The sequence below is a fragment of the Pleurodeles waltl genome, chromosome 3_1 (genome assembly GCF_031143425.1).
Source record: "Pleurodeles waltl isolate 20211129_DDA chromosome 3_1, aPleWal1.hap1.20221129, whole genome shotgun sequence".
In the NCBI taxonomy this organism is placed as follows: domain Eukaryota; kingdom Metazoa; phylum Chordata; class Amphibia; order Caudata; family Salamandridae; genus Pleurodeles; species Pleurodeles waltl.
In genome coordinates, this window is record NC_090440.1 from 1,686,075,765 (window position 1) to 1,686,092,764 (window position 17,000).

At 46.0% G+C, this 17,000-nt stretch overlaps 1 protein-coding gene across 2 annotated transcripts in view; it reads left to right on the forward strand.

Moving 5' to 3' along the window:
* Nucleotides 1–5,589: 5,589 nt before the first annotated feature.
* Nucleotides 5,590–17,000, forward strand: part of COL18A1 (collagen type XVIII alpha 1 chain) — a 366,466-nt gene continuing 355,055 nt past the window's right edge. The window contains exons 1-2 of one of the 2 annotated variants that reach the window (XM_069225464.1): nucleotides 5,590–5,766; nucleotides 7,147–7,220. In XM_069225464.1, the coding sequence (XP_069081565.1) occupies nucleotides 5,756–5,766; nucleotides 7,147–7,220 (85 nt within the window). In that variant the 5' untranslated portion in view covers nucleotides 5,590–5,755. The remainder of the gene's footprint in view (nucleotides 5,767–7,146; nucleotides 7,221–17,000) is intronic. The other variant, XM_069225463.1, reaches the window with a different exon arrangement.

Genomic DNA, 17,000 nt, shown 5'->3' on the forward strand with positions numbered 1-17,000 from the left:
TTCAGTTGCCTCAGAGCCATTGATCAGTGGATGACCTGGAGCCATCTCAAACTAAATGCCTCCAAAACTGTGGTGACTGGAAAAATTATGACCCACTGTGCGCCTGGCCTGACGATCTCGGACAACCTCCTCAATTATCCAAGGATGTTAGAAATCTTGGAATCACCATGGACTCCAGGTTAACTATGAATGCCCAAGTGGACAAATTAGCACAAACAAGCTTCATCACCTTGAAGTCTCAGATTTCCACACAGAGTGCAAACTACTGTCACGCTTGTACTATCCAAACTGGATTATGCCAATGGCCTCTACCATGGATCATCTCTATCTATTATGGAAAAACTACAACGTATTCAGAACTTCGCAGCCAGGCTACTATTACATGTAAAGCCACAACCCACATCTCCCCTGCCTTGAGAGCACTACACTGGTTATCCGTTGCCAGAAGATGCACTTTCAAACTGCTTTGTATCACCCACAAAGCTATACATGGAACAGGACTGCTTTTTATCAGAAAAGAAAACAAATACATTCAACAAAGAAACCTCAGCTCAAGATTGGCACGGCGCCTTGGAACACCACCATACAAGAAAAAGACTATAGGATGGTACATCCTTCTCTGTTCAAGCAGCCAAACTATGGAATTCATTACCCCCAACTATAAGAGCCACAGATAACTATCTTGTCTTCAGAAAACTAATCAAGAGTTGTCTCTTTCCTTCATAACCACCATATTCAAACAACTATGGACTGCATATGCCTATGTTGATAAAAAAAATTCTGATTATGTGTATATTCTAGTTATAAATAGTTATTTAGAAAATATGTATTGCTACTATGTCATAACAATAAACTACACACACACTTTTTAAACCAGTTTAACTAAGTGTATTTACTTATGGTTTAAATAGGTATATGTATGTACATATATGTGTGGATATGTGTGTGTATTCATGTGTGTATGTTTTTTGTGTGTGTGTGTGTGTATATATTATATATATGTGTGTGTTATTCTATGCTTAACATGTTCATAGGTCATTGCAAAATTCCTAGATAACTTGTTATACTACATTCTTATGAATCTCTGCTCTCAGCTTATATCACACTTATCTACCCATCATCATATGTCATGTCTCTATCAATCTATCCTCCATTCCCACTCTGACTCATCCCAAATCCATTCTACTACTTTCCTCTCCTAAATAACTCTGCCTAAGCTCTCCCCTCCGCTTCCACATCTAACTCACCCAAACCTCACTTTACTACCACGATCTCCCAAACAACCCTACTATATTCTCCCTCATTTATCTCACCCTGCTACTATGATCTCCCTACTCCCTCCCACAGACTCTTCCCTCCTCCATCCTACCTTTACTCATCACAAGCCTAAATCCTATTACCATAAACTCCCAATTAACACTTCTTGATTCTTTCCTCCTCCACCCCTCCATTACTCCAGTCAATCTAACTAACAAACTCTCTCATATCCACGGCTCAAATTAACTCATAATAATACTAAAACTGTACTCATATTTCCCTATACTAATCCACCACTAATTCTTGTTGGGTTCCGGAGTAGCGTGCTACTCGCCGAAAAGCACTTCAACGCCTCGTCAGGGGTAGTAAGCGCTATATAAATACTATTACAATACAATACAATCTCACTGGTCAACATGGTAAGGCCAAATCTGGGGGTTTGGTGGCTGATTTTCTATCCTTTAAGGCCATAACTGCTAAGGAACTGTACATGGACATGTTTCAACCTCCCTTTGCTCTCACGGTGTTCATAAAAATCAGGCTTGGATCACTATTAGTAAACAAAATGTACAAATAAATGGAATACCCATTGCGCTGATTCACCAGCATGTGTACTTTGTAATTATAGTATTGAGGATTTTGAACATGTCTTATGTTTTGTCCAGCATATGATAGGCCTAGGCGGACCGGGCTTAAACCACTCTGCACTGCCATGAGTGTCAGACAATACAAGAAGGCCTATTGTTTCTTACGGTCTGACACCAGCCAGCAGTTGGTACTTGGCATTAGCGATACTTATATTTTGCGTGGATACTTAGGAAGAGGGTGGGTGCATTGTTTTGAAAATGTATGTAATTTTCATACATCATCAAAATAAATGTTTTTTTCTTTTCTCCTTGCCCCCTGTTTTCAAGTGACAGTGTAAATTTGTAGGAGCATTGTAATTTCCAAATTGTACTTATCTCAACCCATCAGACTATTTTACGCTGCCATTTTCCTTTTTAAAATTGTTATTGGCAATTTCTATCATTTTGCTAGTTTAGTGAGAATGCTTTTCACCTTGACTGTTTTTATGTGAAATATTTGTGCTAAAGATATTTATTGAACTGTGTAATGAATTATAAAAATGTTTGTCTTATTTTATGGGCTAGTACCTGAAATAATCAGTTTTGAACTACTCATACTATTCCTGTTTTTTACTACCAGCTTTCACTCAGCTTTTGTGAATAAGCAAAAAGTAGTAAACTTACTCAAAAGTGTAAATTACTCAAAAGTGTACGTTACCTTTGAGAATGAGGCACCACATGTCTCGCTGTTGCACATGAAAACAATAGTATGGTGCAGTCATGAAGAATAAAGGCTGAATCTACTGTGAACCGAAATACATCAAAGGAATTAGTAATTTGTTTCAACAATATATTATAATCAGTTTGATTAGATTTAGAAAATGGTGAGGCTCAGCATGTGTTGAAAAAAGAAGAAATATTCTACTTTTCCTTAATAACTTATTTGAACAACTGCATCATTTCATTACTTCGGGTGATTAGAGATGCCTGTTCTAAGGAAATTGGAGATGGGCTTTTATACAGGGTTTGCTGGTTTCTAGGTATTTTGAACACATATACATATCACTATAAATCCAAAGGTTAGAGGGATGATATAGTTAGATTCAGATTTTAACTATAACTTGCACCCCCGCCATGCACTGGTTTCTCATCAATAATTTGGTTGCAAATGATGGAGTCATATTATAAATGATATTGTAGAAGATATCTTTAATGATGCAATATGTGGGGTAAGTAGCAGTGCATGGTGAGTGTGTGAGGTGTGCATGGTGGTGGTTGGCTGCGGCCAGGCCATACAGCCAATGCCCCAGTGGCCCCCCTCCCTGCCCAATTTTAGCCCCAGGGATCCCATACCCTGGACCCAACCAATATTGGAAAGGGAGGGGTTTTTGTGGATGCCCTCCTTTTCCTCAGCCGATTTTGGCCTCAGGGACTACATCCCCTGACAAATTCATAAAAGGAGAGGGGGGAAGCATGCCCTCTCCCTCCCTGGGCTGATTTATTTGGCCTCAGGATTCACTCCCCTCAGGGCATGGCCAATTATTGGAAGGGAAGGAGGGGCCTCAGGGACCCCCATACTCATTCAAATTTTGGCCCCGGGGTTCCCAACCCTCAGTGCCAAACCACCCCACCTCCTGAGCCCCACCCAGTGCACACTTTGGTGGACTGCGGGGGAAGCCTCAATCACCCCATGGGAGCCAGCAAAGAATGCTGCTCCCTACGTGCAGGAGCAATTTTTTTATCTGTTTTTCTGACCTCTTGACAGTGGACATATAAAAAGTCCGCTCCCACCAGGCTGTTACAGTTTTCCTGCTCCCGCCCACTGAGAGGGAACTTACTGTTTGCTCTCACTTGGCGGAAGCTAGCAAAGGTCTAGCCATGCGACAGCAAAAAACTATGTCCCGAGGGTGGGCACCTATGGACATGCGGGGTGGCGGGTTGGCGGTCCCCAGGACCATTAATGGCTTCACGCAGCCCCCCTCCTTTGTTTTTTTTAGAGCAGCCCAAATCTGTGTCTGAATCCTAAAATGGCTGCCAATACTTCCTTGTTGAAATGTTGGTAGCCAATCAAATATCAGCATGGTATCTGTTGGACCCGCGTTCCTAGATATACATTTTTTTTTTTATTACTCGAAAACTACTGAACAGGTATATGCCAAATCATAAAAAGGGCTCTTTCTAGCCCAAAAGCTAGCTTTCTGCCAAATTTGGCCTAAGTCCGTCTGGTTATTTGAGCTGAAGTCGTTTTCAAAATCCCTATGGTCAATTGCATGGGAACAAAAGTGCTTTAGGACGCCTACCCTCTGCATTGCCCCCCACCCCCCATCCACCACCTGGCCCCCCTTTCTCAGCTCTGGCCTAATGAATCACCCTGAAACTTTCAAGACAGCAGCTGAACCAAGTGTCTTACTAATTTTGAAAATGTTATGACGATTCGTCAAACAGCACCACAGTTATTGGCAAAACAAAAAATGCTTTTCCTATGGAAACTAGATCCTAACTATAACTACCTCTCCTCGGTACACCTACATTGTTTGCCAACAACTACTATTGGAGAGTCAAGGAGAATGAAGCGTTAACTTTTTTTATCAAAAGTATTCAGGACCTGGGAGCGAGCACAGAAAGACAGTCCCAGCTCAGTTATTACCAAGTAATCTCCAACTGCGCCTGGATCTAAGATAAAAAATGCCAGCACTTGTCTTGCTCGCTCCTGTAGGTCATACACACAACTTGCCCTTTGGTGCTGTTTCTGCCTCTCCGGGCTCTGGGCCATTTTTGCTCTGTGGTGCTGTGCAAGCATCGCCTCACCTACCTTTGCTAATCTTACCAACCTCGATCTGTGTTATTCTGGCCCCCAGAGGTGCAGTCTCAGCCTCATTCTTGCCCGCTGGTGTAGCGCCCGCCTTGCCTCTTCTAGATCTGTGCAATTCTTGCCTTCTTTGCACTTGTCACATTTGCTTTCCCTCCAAGTCTGTGCGAGTGCAGCCTTCCCTCGTGCTCTGCCAGTAGGCCCTAGCCCTCATTCCCTGGTACCTCTCCAGCCTGGCCTCGGCTGGTGCTGCATCAGTATGGGATCCCCTGTTTGTGACTCTCGTCTCCACTAGTGCTGTCCTGGTCTTGCCACCCATATGTTGTGCCAGCCTTGCGTCCAATGTTCCCAGCATTGAGTCCTGTGTTGCTGTATTGCCATTACACCCGTGCCATCTCGGGTGTGACATGTTATCATTGCTCATTACGTGACCCTGTTGCCTCTCTGGTCCACTGCCAGTCTTAAAACCCCTGGTTCTATTCCAACCTTGCCGCTCCTTCCAGTCGTTGCCTCTTTCTTCCGTGGTCCTGTGCAAGTTTTATCTTTTCTGGCTCAGTAACTGTTCCCCCGCCTGTGCCGGTTTTTAATGCCCTGGTGCCATGCCAGTCTTATTCCTCGGTTCTGTTCCGACTTTGCTAATTCTCTCTGTGCCAGTCCTGTTTCCCATTATTTCATGACAGCCGCTTACCCTTTCCTTTGTGTTACTAAAGTTGCCCTTTATTCACGATCCTGTGACAGTTTGGGTTCTGTGCCAATATTACCACCCTTCTTGTGCAGTCTTGCTCTGGACTAGTCTTCCTTTAGCAATACTTGACCTCTCTTGCCGCCCTCGTTTTTGCCAGTCTTGCCCTCTGGCGTTGCACAGCGCGCCTTGTCCTAGCCCCCTGGCACTGAACAGCCATCCTTATACCCGTCTGGCGCTAGGACCCGCCGGCTCACGGCTCCGGGAGGCATTCCGCCGGGTTCCAGTTGCTGCTCTCAGTTGCACTTCGCTGGCTCTTCAGCACTTTCCTCTCCTGGATTGTCGGGTCCTCGGCAGGTCCCAGAGCTCCGGCTTTACCCAGGGGACCCCAGGCCGCCATATCCATCCCGTCCCTGCAGTGCCCGCAGTACTCCCTCCGCCATGCCGCCCAGGTGAGTCCTGCGCCTCTACCCTGCCTGTGTGTTGACTTTTCTAGAGTCCTGCGATGTGTGGAGCACGAGTCAGACCGGGGGATTTGGACAATGACCCGGAGCCCGGGGCTGGACTCGTGGACGCGGAGGGACAGAAGTCGTGCACAAGGGACGGAACCCCGAGGACTTTCATCGCCACCTGACCAGACCCCCAGACTTTCGACACCACGAGCACCCGCACCTTCTCCATCTCCTAATCCCCACGGCTCGTGGTTGCAGCCTCCCACCAGCATTTCTGTCCCCAACACTCCAGCACGACCCGTTTTATCTGCACAGAAGCACAACTCTTACCGCCAACATCCCAGCTCTACTCCATGTTCGAACAGAACCAACCTAGCAACAGCAGCTCGGCACATGACCACATCCACCACCAACCCCAGCACTAGCACTTACACTCCAGCACAAGCACTTCCCCAACCCCAGCATCCACACGCCAGTGCCAACACTTCTCCACAAACCAGACCCCACCTGCCCATTATCACCCTAACGCCAACACCCCAGCAACAGCCCAGCACCCCCCGCTGCCGCCCCTAGGTCTGACAGCAGACCTCACCGGGCCTGTTGAGTTACCCCTGTCTGTGACCTACATACGTGCCCATGTCCAGCTTCTTCGGCATCCTTAGCCCCTTGATCTCACCACCAATCGTTCGCACTACACAGATTCACCACCTTTTGGTTCAGCTCAGCTCGCTAGCTTAACCGGAGCCACCCTCAGTCCCACCAGACGCAGTCAGCCCAGCTAGCTACAGCGTGTGCCCCAGGCCCTGCCTGGGCACCGACACCGCACCATCAACAGTTTAAGGTCCTTCCAAACCCCTCAGCACCGTTCACCCAACCCCTCACCAAGTCTCGCGCACTGCGTTCACCTCTACCGGCCCCAGCACCACTCCCATGTGCATTTACACTATGGTCCTCCTAATTCCAGTGCGACCTACACTGCCTTACCACTAACCACACACCAGCGCCGTCACATCCTTAACACATGCTATTACCACATATAGCACTGGGTCGTCCACTCCCCCGAGCTCCACTACCCTCATCTTAAGTTGTCCCAGGCTCCGACCCCTAGTTCCACCAGTTACCCCCTCCCACTCCCGAAGCTCCTGCACCTCCACCACACCTCGCTCTAGCCCCCCCGGAGGCAGGGCTGGGAGTCACAAACGCGCCATTTTGCGCTCAATCTTTGCGGTCACAAAGTGCCACAGAGGCCAGTCTCTTGGTGGTGACAAGTGGTTTCGTGGGTTATCAACAGTTGCACGGTGGTGTGAGTCGGAGCGGGGGAATACCACCAGAGAGGCAGGATCTAACCAGCGCCCACCGGGCTCTGCTTGTGTCTTCCAGGTGGGCCTCTTGTGTCTGGATGCTGCTGCTTGTCGCCCAGTACCTGGCTGTTCCGGTGGAGTCTCAGGGCCGAGGTAAGGGGGAACGGTCGAGGACACATGTGCAAGTGTGTGAGGGGCTGGAGGGTGATCTCTGCTCTTGGTCAAACCTGTCTCCAGAGCCTCCTACCATTAACACCCGCACCCTCCCCATCTACACGTCGATGTAGCGACAGATCCATAAGGAAGGAGGGCAGGGATGGGCAATTAATTTGTTAGATAAACCTATCTCTGCAGTGGGTTACACATTGTTAAAGTTTAATCTCCCTCTTTCCACGTTCCACCACGGGCTACTGAACAGTGACAATGAGGATTGTGTGTGTTTTAATGGCATGAGGTGCAGGTACCTCCTCGAAGCCAGGAGTGCCAGCACTAACGTCCCGTGAGTAGGTGCCAGCCACAGGCCCTTCTGATGTAGGTACTAGCCTGGGGGCCCAGTGTTACAGAGAACAGCAGCAAGGCTCCTGCGTGCCATAAAGAGGTCGCCAAGTCCTGCCTGTCAACGAGTGGACCCCTGCCAGCAATGGGTTCCAAGCTGAAACGCGCACCCTTTTGCTCACATGCTGCGTAAATCCCCTTTGCTGCCCATTGGCCTGGTCCCACGAACTGCATTTCACAGTGCCCCCCCTCCAAACATCTTCCGTGTGCCTCAGTAGCGAATACTCCACGAAGCACATTTCCATGGCTACCTCCTCAAACCACTCCCGGCTGTCCAGCTAACACCTCATGCAGCACTTTTCCATGTGCTGCCTCCTCAAATAACCCCTCAGTTGATAACCACTAGTTCATACCTCATGGACTACTTCACCCTGTGCTGCCTGCTGAGCTAAACGCGTCAGGAAGAGTCACTTTTGCAATGTTCAGGTTACACACGAAGACAGGCCCAAACATTTGCCTCATGTGTAAATGTAACCTTAGGCCCTAACAGTCACTCTAGAGCAGGGAGTCAACCTTCGATCAAGGAGGTCCGGATCTGTGCCAGAATTTCAGGATAACTAATGACTATGAAAATTGGCGCTATGAACATGTGTTGCATGTGAATTTGCTTTACGCAGACACTGAAAATCTGGGCATGGGCCTACGTTGAACACCATGAACTTCTGCGTTCATGGCCAATGACTCTCAATGACTCGCACGTTCGTTTGCGAGTACAATGTGTTTCCTCCGAGAACCACTCTGCTCCCCTCTCTCACCCTGCCGTCACCCATAGAACCACATACACATTTCACTGATGTCTGCCGCCGCTCAGCCTTAGCCGTACCTCCGTGAACACCGCAGCAGCCGCTACCTGTTCTTTCCCTGCCCTCCTCTCTGCCCTCAGTGCCCCCTGGCGTGGTCTGTGCCCCCTGCTGTCGTGCCTACCGCTAGCCTTTATGTGTTCCTGCCACAGCGACAGACAGGGCTGACTAAGAAAGCTCCCTGCTCTCAGAGGAATGCCCGACTGGGGGGAGGGGCCTTCCTGGGAGCGTGGAGAGAAGCCTGACAGGATTCATTGAGCTAGGCTCGAAGAGGAACAAAGCTGCAGGCTTTGAAAGTGCGAGAGGTATTTTCCCTGCTAACAAATTGGCACACTCTGAAGGGCTTTGCTCGTTCTGCTGATGTTGAATTTTCCTCGCGAGTCTGTGTCCGTACTTGTTGGGAATGAGGCATCAGGTGTAGTCTCGCTGTGCGGATGGAGTGTCTCATGTTTCCGTGGCGCGCTGTCTTCGCAGCCCGCGGCTTCAGCATTTGAAGATGTACCCTTGTAAGTTTTGGCACTGGGTGAAAGGTGCCTCATCCCCCTCCATGCAGAGCTGCCACCTCACCCAAGGGAAGCGTGCGGCACCTTGGCTATGGCACGGAGTCTTTCTTACGGTGTCAATACCTGAAGTTAATTTACATACTTTAGAGCGGGCCACTAAAGATTTCACGTCTGAAAACTTCGGCCCAGAAGGAAAGGCCGATCTCACGCTGACTCTGGGGCCTCCAGGGACCCATTCCGATTGGACAGCGGCGCAGATGTTGCATGGGTGCGTTCTGATAGGACAGGGGCAGAGGCGCACCAGTGGTGCGTTATTTTCTGTATATAAAGTTCTCCAGTGAAGGTTTAAGATTGGACAGTGGCCATGGTCTTTGTTAAGTAATACAAGTGCATGCGGTTCCTCATTGGGTAGATAGGGATACTTCAGAAGTGTGCCGTGATTGGACACGGATTGAGGTATTTTATGAGTGCATTCAGACTGGACAGTGAGTTTGAGGCTCCAGGGTTTCATCTGATTGCACGATGACTTGGAGATTACATGATCTAATATACAGCAGCATCTTGCTGTGTCCGTTTCATTGGTCAGTAATAATGAGATATGGGATAGTTTGAGGGGTGACCTATGACTGGTAAATACAAATCTCATGTTCTAATGTTAAGATCTAGTCAAACATAAAATCGGTCTTGGGGTATTGGTGACATTGCACCAAGACTCTTTCAACTTCATAGTCTCATTAATTAAATTATATGATTATTTTTATCAATGTGTTCCAACTTCTAAATGTCAGAAGTATTCCAAATTAAATGTTGTTTCAGGGTATGGAAAGGCTGCTCTCTTTCTAAACTTGTATATTCATCACTATTCATGAGGTGAATCTCAAATTGCGACACACTCGGATTGGTGGGCATCACAGGGTTGGTGGCCTGTTGGGGTCAGCAGACTACCATATCTGTGACTGCTTTTTAAATAAATTTTTTAATTTTTAACTGCAAGCTGATTTCCTGAAAGGGAATGGGGCTGTGTTTAAAAGCATTTTTTTTTAAAGTGTGGTTTAGAGTTGGCAGTGGTCCTCCTGGACCGCTGCCCACTCCCAAACAAACTTTCTTTTGTGTTCCCAAAGGCGAAGAGGTTGCAAGGGGAAACTTTACCCTTTGCAAATGAGTTAACACTTTCTTAATGGAGTCAGTAGCCTATCAATGGGTTGTGACTGAAATGGTGGTTGTAAACATTTATACTTAGCATTAAAAATTGCATTTTGGAAGGAATGCCCTCAGCATGTCCCTTCCAAATTGCGATTGGTATACATTTTGCGATTCGATAAGCACTTATCAAATATCAAAATGGGTTTAATACTTGCCAATAAGCCATTTGACTGAAGTAAATGCTTTAATTTAGTGAATCACAAGGTCTGAGACTGGTAAATGGCTTTGCAAATCTGGGTCTTGCAATGGAGCAGTAGAGCAGTGAGGATATTGGTACATAAGTGGCAGGGGAGAAGGATTATCACTGTATAATTACATTTGTTAACCTGCTCGATTTCCAGGGCTCAATGCATATAGCTCAGATTGTCATGCCTGCACTCCAGATGTGTCCGCGACCTGAACTCTACATAATTGCCTTCTTTTCAGATGTGTATCCGTATTCTATCCCAGATTCTCACTTGTTCCAGCGTGTTTGATACCTTGCACTTGTGCTTCTGATTCAGTTTCCAGGCTCTTTTTCATTACAGGTGTCTTTGACTCAATTCTTAAAGACTCCTCCACTGTAGGGGTTGTCCTATTCCCTTTCCAGCCACACCTCAACTGTAATGTGTGCCCACATGGCCAGTCTCTCCTCCAGTCTCTGAATGACTGGTTCGTTTCATAGTCCCTCCACCACTCTCTGTGTCTGATTCCATTCCCGTCTGTCCTCCAGGCCATGAGCATCTGGTTGCTTTCATAGTCTCACCCTCGTTGTCTGTGTCTGATTCCATTCCCACCTCGCCTCCAATTTATGAACTTCTGGTTTCATTTATAGTCCTACCCCTGTTCACTTCTCTCCTCCAGTCTATGTTTGCTTTCACAGTCTCGCCCACTCTCTGTGTCTGATTCTATTCCCCAAATTAGCTTCAGGCTTTGAGTGTCTGGTTCCATTCATAGTCCCCTCCCCTGCCCTCTGTGTCTGATTCTATTTCCTACCTAGCCTCCAGGCTATGAGCACTGGTTCCATTCATATTCCCCTCCCTGATCCATGTCTGATTTAATTCCCCACTTAGCCTCCAGGCTATGAGCTTCTGGTTCCATTCGTAGTCCCCTCCTCCACTCTCTGTGTCCGAGTCCATTACCCGTTTCACCCCCAGCCTATGAGGTCTGATTCCATTCATAGCCCCTTACCCAACTTTCCATGCCTGATTCCATTCTCCGTTTCACCTCCAGTTCATGGGCGGCTCGTTCCATTCTTAGTATCTTCCCCACCCCTGGGTCTGATTTCATTCCTGTCTCACCTTCACTCTATAAGCATCTAGTTCCATTTATAGTCCCTTCCCCACCTCTGCGTCTGATTCCATTCCCATCTCACCTCCAATTTATGAGCACCTCGTCCCATTCATAGTCCCTTCCCCACCTCTGGAATTCCATTCTCCGTCTCATCCATTGTCTTCTGAGAGTGTGGTTCAGTTCATAGTCCCACCTCCATTCTGTATGTGTGATTCCATTCTCCATCTCACCTCCAGTCTTTGGGCATCTGGTTCCATTCTTAGTCCCCTTTCCTGCTTTCTGTGTCTGATTCCATTCCGTGTCTCACCTCCATCCTATGAGTGTTTGGTTCTGTTCATAGTCCCATCTTCTTCCCGACCCCTGTGTCTGATTCCATTCTCCATCTCTCATCCAGTCTATGAGCGGACAGTTCAAGTCGTAGTCCCTTCCCCACCCCTAGGTCTTTTTCGTTTCCTTTCTCACCTCCAGTCTATAGGCATCTGTTTCCATTCAAAGTCTCTTCCCCACCTCTGGGATTCTATTCTCCGTCCCACCCATAGTCTCTGAGTGTCTAGTTCTGTTCATAGTCCTGTCTCCGTTCTGTATGTCTGATTCCATTCCTCGTCTCACCTCCAGTCAATGGGCGTCCGGTTCCATTCATAGTCTCTTACCGATGCCTGTGTCTGATTCCATTCATGTCCAGTCTATGAGTGTGTGACCACCTGTCTTTTCCTAATTCACTTCCCAGCCTGCCCCCCTTCTAGGTGTGTCTGATTTCCTTCCACCCCAGGTGTGTCTGGTCTGAGAGTCCGAGGCCCTCCTCTTCTCCACCTGTGTGTCATCAGATTCTCAAGCTCCCTTTCGCTCCAGGTGTGTCTGATTCCATTTCCAGGCTCTACTTAGCTCCATGTGTAAGCCTCTAATTCCGTCCCACATTCTCGGTTTAATGGCCGCACCTCTAACTTCTGTCTCCCTCTCAGGGAATGTGCTGTACCATGGTTTGCACAGTCTTCCCATGGGGACTGATTGATTAACATGGGAGTGTGGGCTCCGAGGGAGGCGGGAGGGGGTGTTTCCAGCCCTAACAGGCACCACACAGGTCACTTTGCACATTCCTTCCAGACATTCCAGAATGTTTCCGAGCCCTGAAACTGTCTGTCTTGGGTGCCTCGCGCCCCTCCCACCAATGCACACCTCTCCAGATGGCCCTTTAACCACTCAACAACTGCAGCAGGTTATTTTAGCCCCAACCCTTCCAGTGGCTTAAGGCAAAGATTTCTTCAGTCGTTAGGATATATATATTTATATTGGATTTATAGGTCTGGCTCGACAGCACAGCTGCTGTTACCTGATGTAATACATTATTTAAGATATCTGTGAGTGGGCCGTAGCTCCACCCAGAGCAGTATTTCTCCCTTCATGCTAATAAATACAAGTTTCATGTATCCTTTCGCATCCTACGGAGTGCTTCCATTGTAATGCATTAGTGACTATTTCACATCTTAAAGGTGCACGGAATCACCACATATTAAATTCTTTATTTCATAGATGCACCAAATGCAGAACAGTGTTAATTCTTGTTTGGTGTGTTCTTCACTGCTGCAGATCAATGCAGGCTTTTTACAAATATTGAATTGAGGGCTCAACATACAAAATCTATTGATTTTGCCATTGCTTGTTACAAATGTGGGTTGAATCCAGAAAGCATTTTTTCCTTAAAACAAAAAAAAGAAGCTTGCCCGCGTTTCACACAATTTTAATCGAAGCTACAGTGCAAGAATCACAATTATTTAGAGGTGACTGTGGTTACCTTAAAATGGTGGTGGTTCTTGAATAGCAGTTTGATCTTGGCGGTTGTCATAAAGGCGAGCTGTAAGCACTGAGTATCTTTGAAAGGTGTAGCAAGAATCAGCAGTGGTATGGTCTGAGAGAAGTTTGGTAGTGAGTAGAGATGGCGTGCCGCTGAATGTGCTGGGAGAGCGGTCTAGAACTCTCTCAGGGAGCGTTGCTAGTTATGAGGGATTAATGCCTGAACAGGGGTGGAGAGAGGTAGTAATAGGAGAATGCTGTAAAGAGGGGGCTGGTGATGAGGGGTTGGGTGCCTCTTGAACGTGTGCCTGGATTGAGGGATGGGATTGTCATAAGGAGGGTCTCTGGAAGGTGTGCTAGGAGTGAGTAACATAATTGTCTCTGAAGGAGCTGTCAGTGATAAGGGATCAATGCCTCAAGGAGGGGTGCTAGTGATTAAGGATTGAGTGTCTCTTAGAGGTGTGCTCGGATTGGGGGATGCACTTGTCTGAGGGAGGGCTGCTAGTGCTGTTGGTTGGATGCATGAATGACTGTTGCTAGTGACTAGGGACTGAGTAGCTTTGGGTGGTGTGCCAGTAGTGAGGATGGAATTTCCTCAGAGAGAGATGGTAGTGAGCAGGATCCTGAGAGATCCAGAGAACACAGCATGTAAATCATGGTGGAATTGCTAAAACATATTTAACTGCTGTGCTTAGGTTACTTCCAAGTTCATGAGTACAGATGAGTTGAATGAAAAACATGTAGTTATTGTTCCAACGCCCGGGAGTCAACATTGGACTAAAAGTTAAATGACCAGATATACATGTTATCAGAGGTCTAGACCGAAGATCCACAATGACAAGTAAAGTTGCTTATCTGTCATTGCTGTCACATGCATATCACAGATACAGTCATTGATGAGACATTTGAAACTCAGATGAAGTATGCAAACAACAGAGCTTCTGATCCTCTTTCCCAAATCTAATCACTGTTTTCCACTTGAATTATTGAACACTGAAAATGATAGGTATTTCCCACAACATGGTTTAAACAACCAAGTCCCTAGTTATCATCTTTCATTCTAAACTCATTTAAAAAATCACATATTAAAGTCATAGAAAATGGGGGGAATTGCAAATTAAGACTCATCAGAAATATTAGACACCCCCCCCCCCTCAAAAGCACACCGAAAGACCATAGTTCAAACAACAACTTCTCGTATTGAACATAGGAATGCACTAGTCACCGGACTTCCTACGAAGAGACTCAGCCTCCTTGGTCAGCCCACTTCCTCAGCTGTTCTGTTCTTTGCTGCCTCAGTGGTCTCTGGCCCCAGAAGAATATAATCATAACTCAACAGTCCTACGCTGACTTTAACTGGTTTTCCTTGAAAGCTCCCAGCACTGATAAGACAGCCTCGATTTGTAAAGTATACACTATGCAAGTCTGGCTAGCAGAAAGTACACAGCGCTCGCCAACATTTGTTTGTAGCTGTTTCCACCAATTTCATGTTTAAGTAGACTCCAAACATCTCATCTCATGGGTTCTAAGTGAAGAAGGAGGCCAACCACCGCAATGGTCTCCAAATTGGAACATGTAAGTTTCCATGACTATTCAAACATGCTTCCACATCAGGCCTACATAATAAAGGATTTACGGATATTTCTCCATCCGGGCAAACACCACCACTCTCAACGCCAGTGTTCTTTGGCGCAAAATACAATCTTGAATCCAAAGTGGGTGCAAGGATTCATTTTGTGCATTTTTGCATTTCACATAATTATGAATTATCGAATAATTGTGCCAACATTTTGTGTTATTAGGCAAAAGCAAGTTATGCAAATTTTGCACACTCATAAAAGATAGGTGTCCTTACGTCTGCATTTGGCACAATCAAAATTGGTTCTTCATTGAATCAAAATTTACTAGTTTTCAGCTTTCATACTTCCAGCCAACATGTTTCATTATTTGGATCAATAACCACATGACTTCATCAGTACTAGAAAATAATATGTATATGTCACTAAAACGACACATATAACATCATCTACTTGAGAATAACCCAGCCGGGCAAATAGATCCAAATATGCCTGTAGAGCAGGGGTCTTCAAACTGGAGGGGGGGAAGGCTACCCTATAGGGGTCTCAAATGATCCTGGGGGGACACAAGGCTCTGGCCAAAAGAAGTATTATGCTGATGACATGGCTTTGTTTTAAGCAGAAAAAATGATCAGCACCAAACCGCTCTGCAATGGGCCATCACAAACATGTTCTATCATTTATATCCAAGCTAGGAGTATGTGTCAAAAGGGAAGCTTATATTTACTTTTTGTGATTTTGTGATGTTTCAAAACAGACAACTGTTTGTCTTTTTAGCTTTTCTGACATACAAGATTGAACTGCTATAGGTCAGAGACAAGACAACTGTCAGCATGGGTAATTACATTTAAGCAAATCATGTTATATGTACCGTTAAAGAGCTAAACATTGGCATTATGTAAAATTAGACTCTATAAAGTATTACACCGTGGCATTCCTGAATACCTTTCAAACAAAAGTAACATTTCAGCGAAAAAAACAACTTCTGGGAGCATAGTACTCTTTCAGCTTGAAATCCCAAAGTTTTGGAAAAATCTTTCCTGAAGTGCTCCTTCTCCGGAAATGCCCACAGGATCTGTGGGTCTCTGATACTAAATATCTCACTTGCTCTCACGTTGAGGCAATTCAACATTCAAGTAAATGACCACTTTCTAACCTTGCATTATTTAAGCATGAATGTTCTCCTCTATTGATTATACACACAACAGAGCTACTAAACGTCAGAGTCTCTGTGAATTAACCAGAAAAACGTCCTACTCCTAAGACTGCTAAGATAGGTGTGTCATATATGACCACCTTTATATGCTTATCGTATGACTTTCAGCGGCGGCTGCCGCATATGTCAAATAAGGGGCAAGGGGGGATGATGGGGAAAAAAAAATTAAAATACCTCCCTCGCCCGTCTCCCGCTGCTGTATCCTGCCTCCTTGCTGCTGTTGTGGTGTCACAGGCTCCCCAGCAATCCTGGCGCTGCTTACATGCTAAATATAGCATGTAAGCAGCGTCAGGATTTGTCTGACCATCTCGGAGTGCCACTCAGACACAAGCCTGTGGTCTGTACTGCTTCTCCAGCCTGGCTGTGTATACAGCCGGTTTGCAAAAACATAAGTGCGCATGTGTGTTTGGCCGGCCTCAGACAGCCAGCCACACACACATGCGCACTTAGTGAACAGAGTACTTGCTGAATTCACATGCTTCAAGATGATCTCAAATGCCAAAATGAAGTTAAAAGAGGCATTGTGATATACATTTTTTGCCTAAGATCAATACATTCTGATTTCACATTCAGTACATAAATTGATATCTGTTTATCTTTTCTGTTTTACATCAAATATTAATGATTTGTCTTTAATCCTTGATGCATGAGGTAAGCGTGGGTGGCAGACAGAAGCCACATGAAAGTTCGGCTCATTTAGGGCTCTTGAGTCTAAGAGTAGTCCGAGCTTAGCTTGAGCCTTTAGTGTATTTCTCACCTCTATTTTTCATATCTGTGGATGATCAGGATAATGATATAGTGCTGCCTCCTCATAGATGCTCATTATAACAAACATTAGCAAAGGACATATATCTGGCATACATTTTGAGTCCTGACTAATCTTTTTTTGTATAGAGCCACTGAAGTGAAAAAACACAAAACAGATACCAGTTGCTTTCAATATACAGTGCGTCAATTGTATAGAGAAATTATTGTGCCATGGTTGAGTTTTCTTTTGAGATGTAAAATAGTTCCTCATG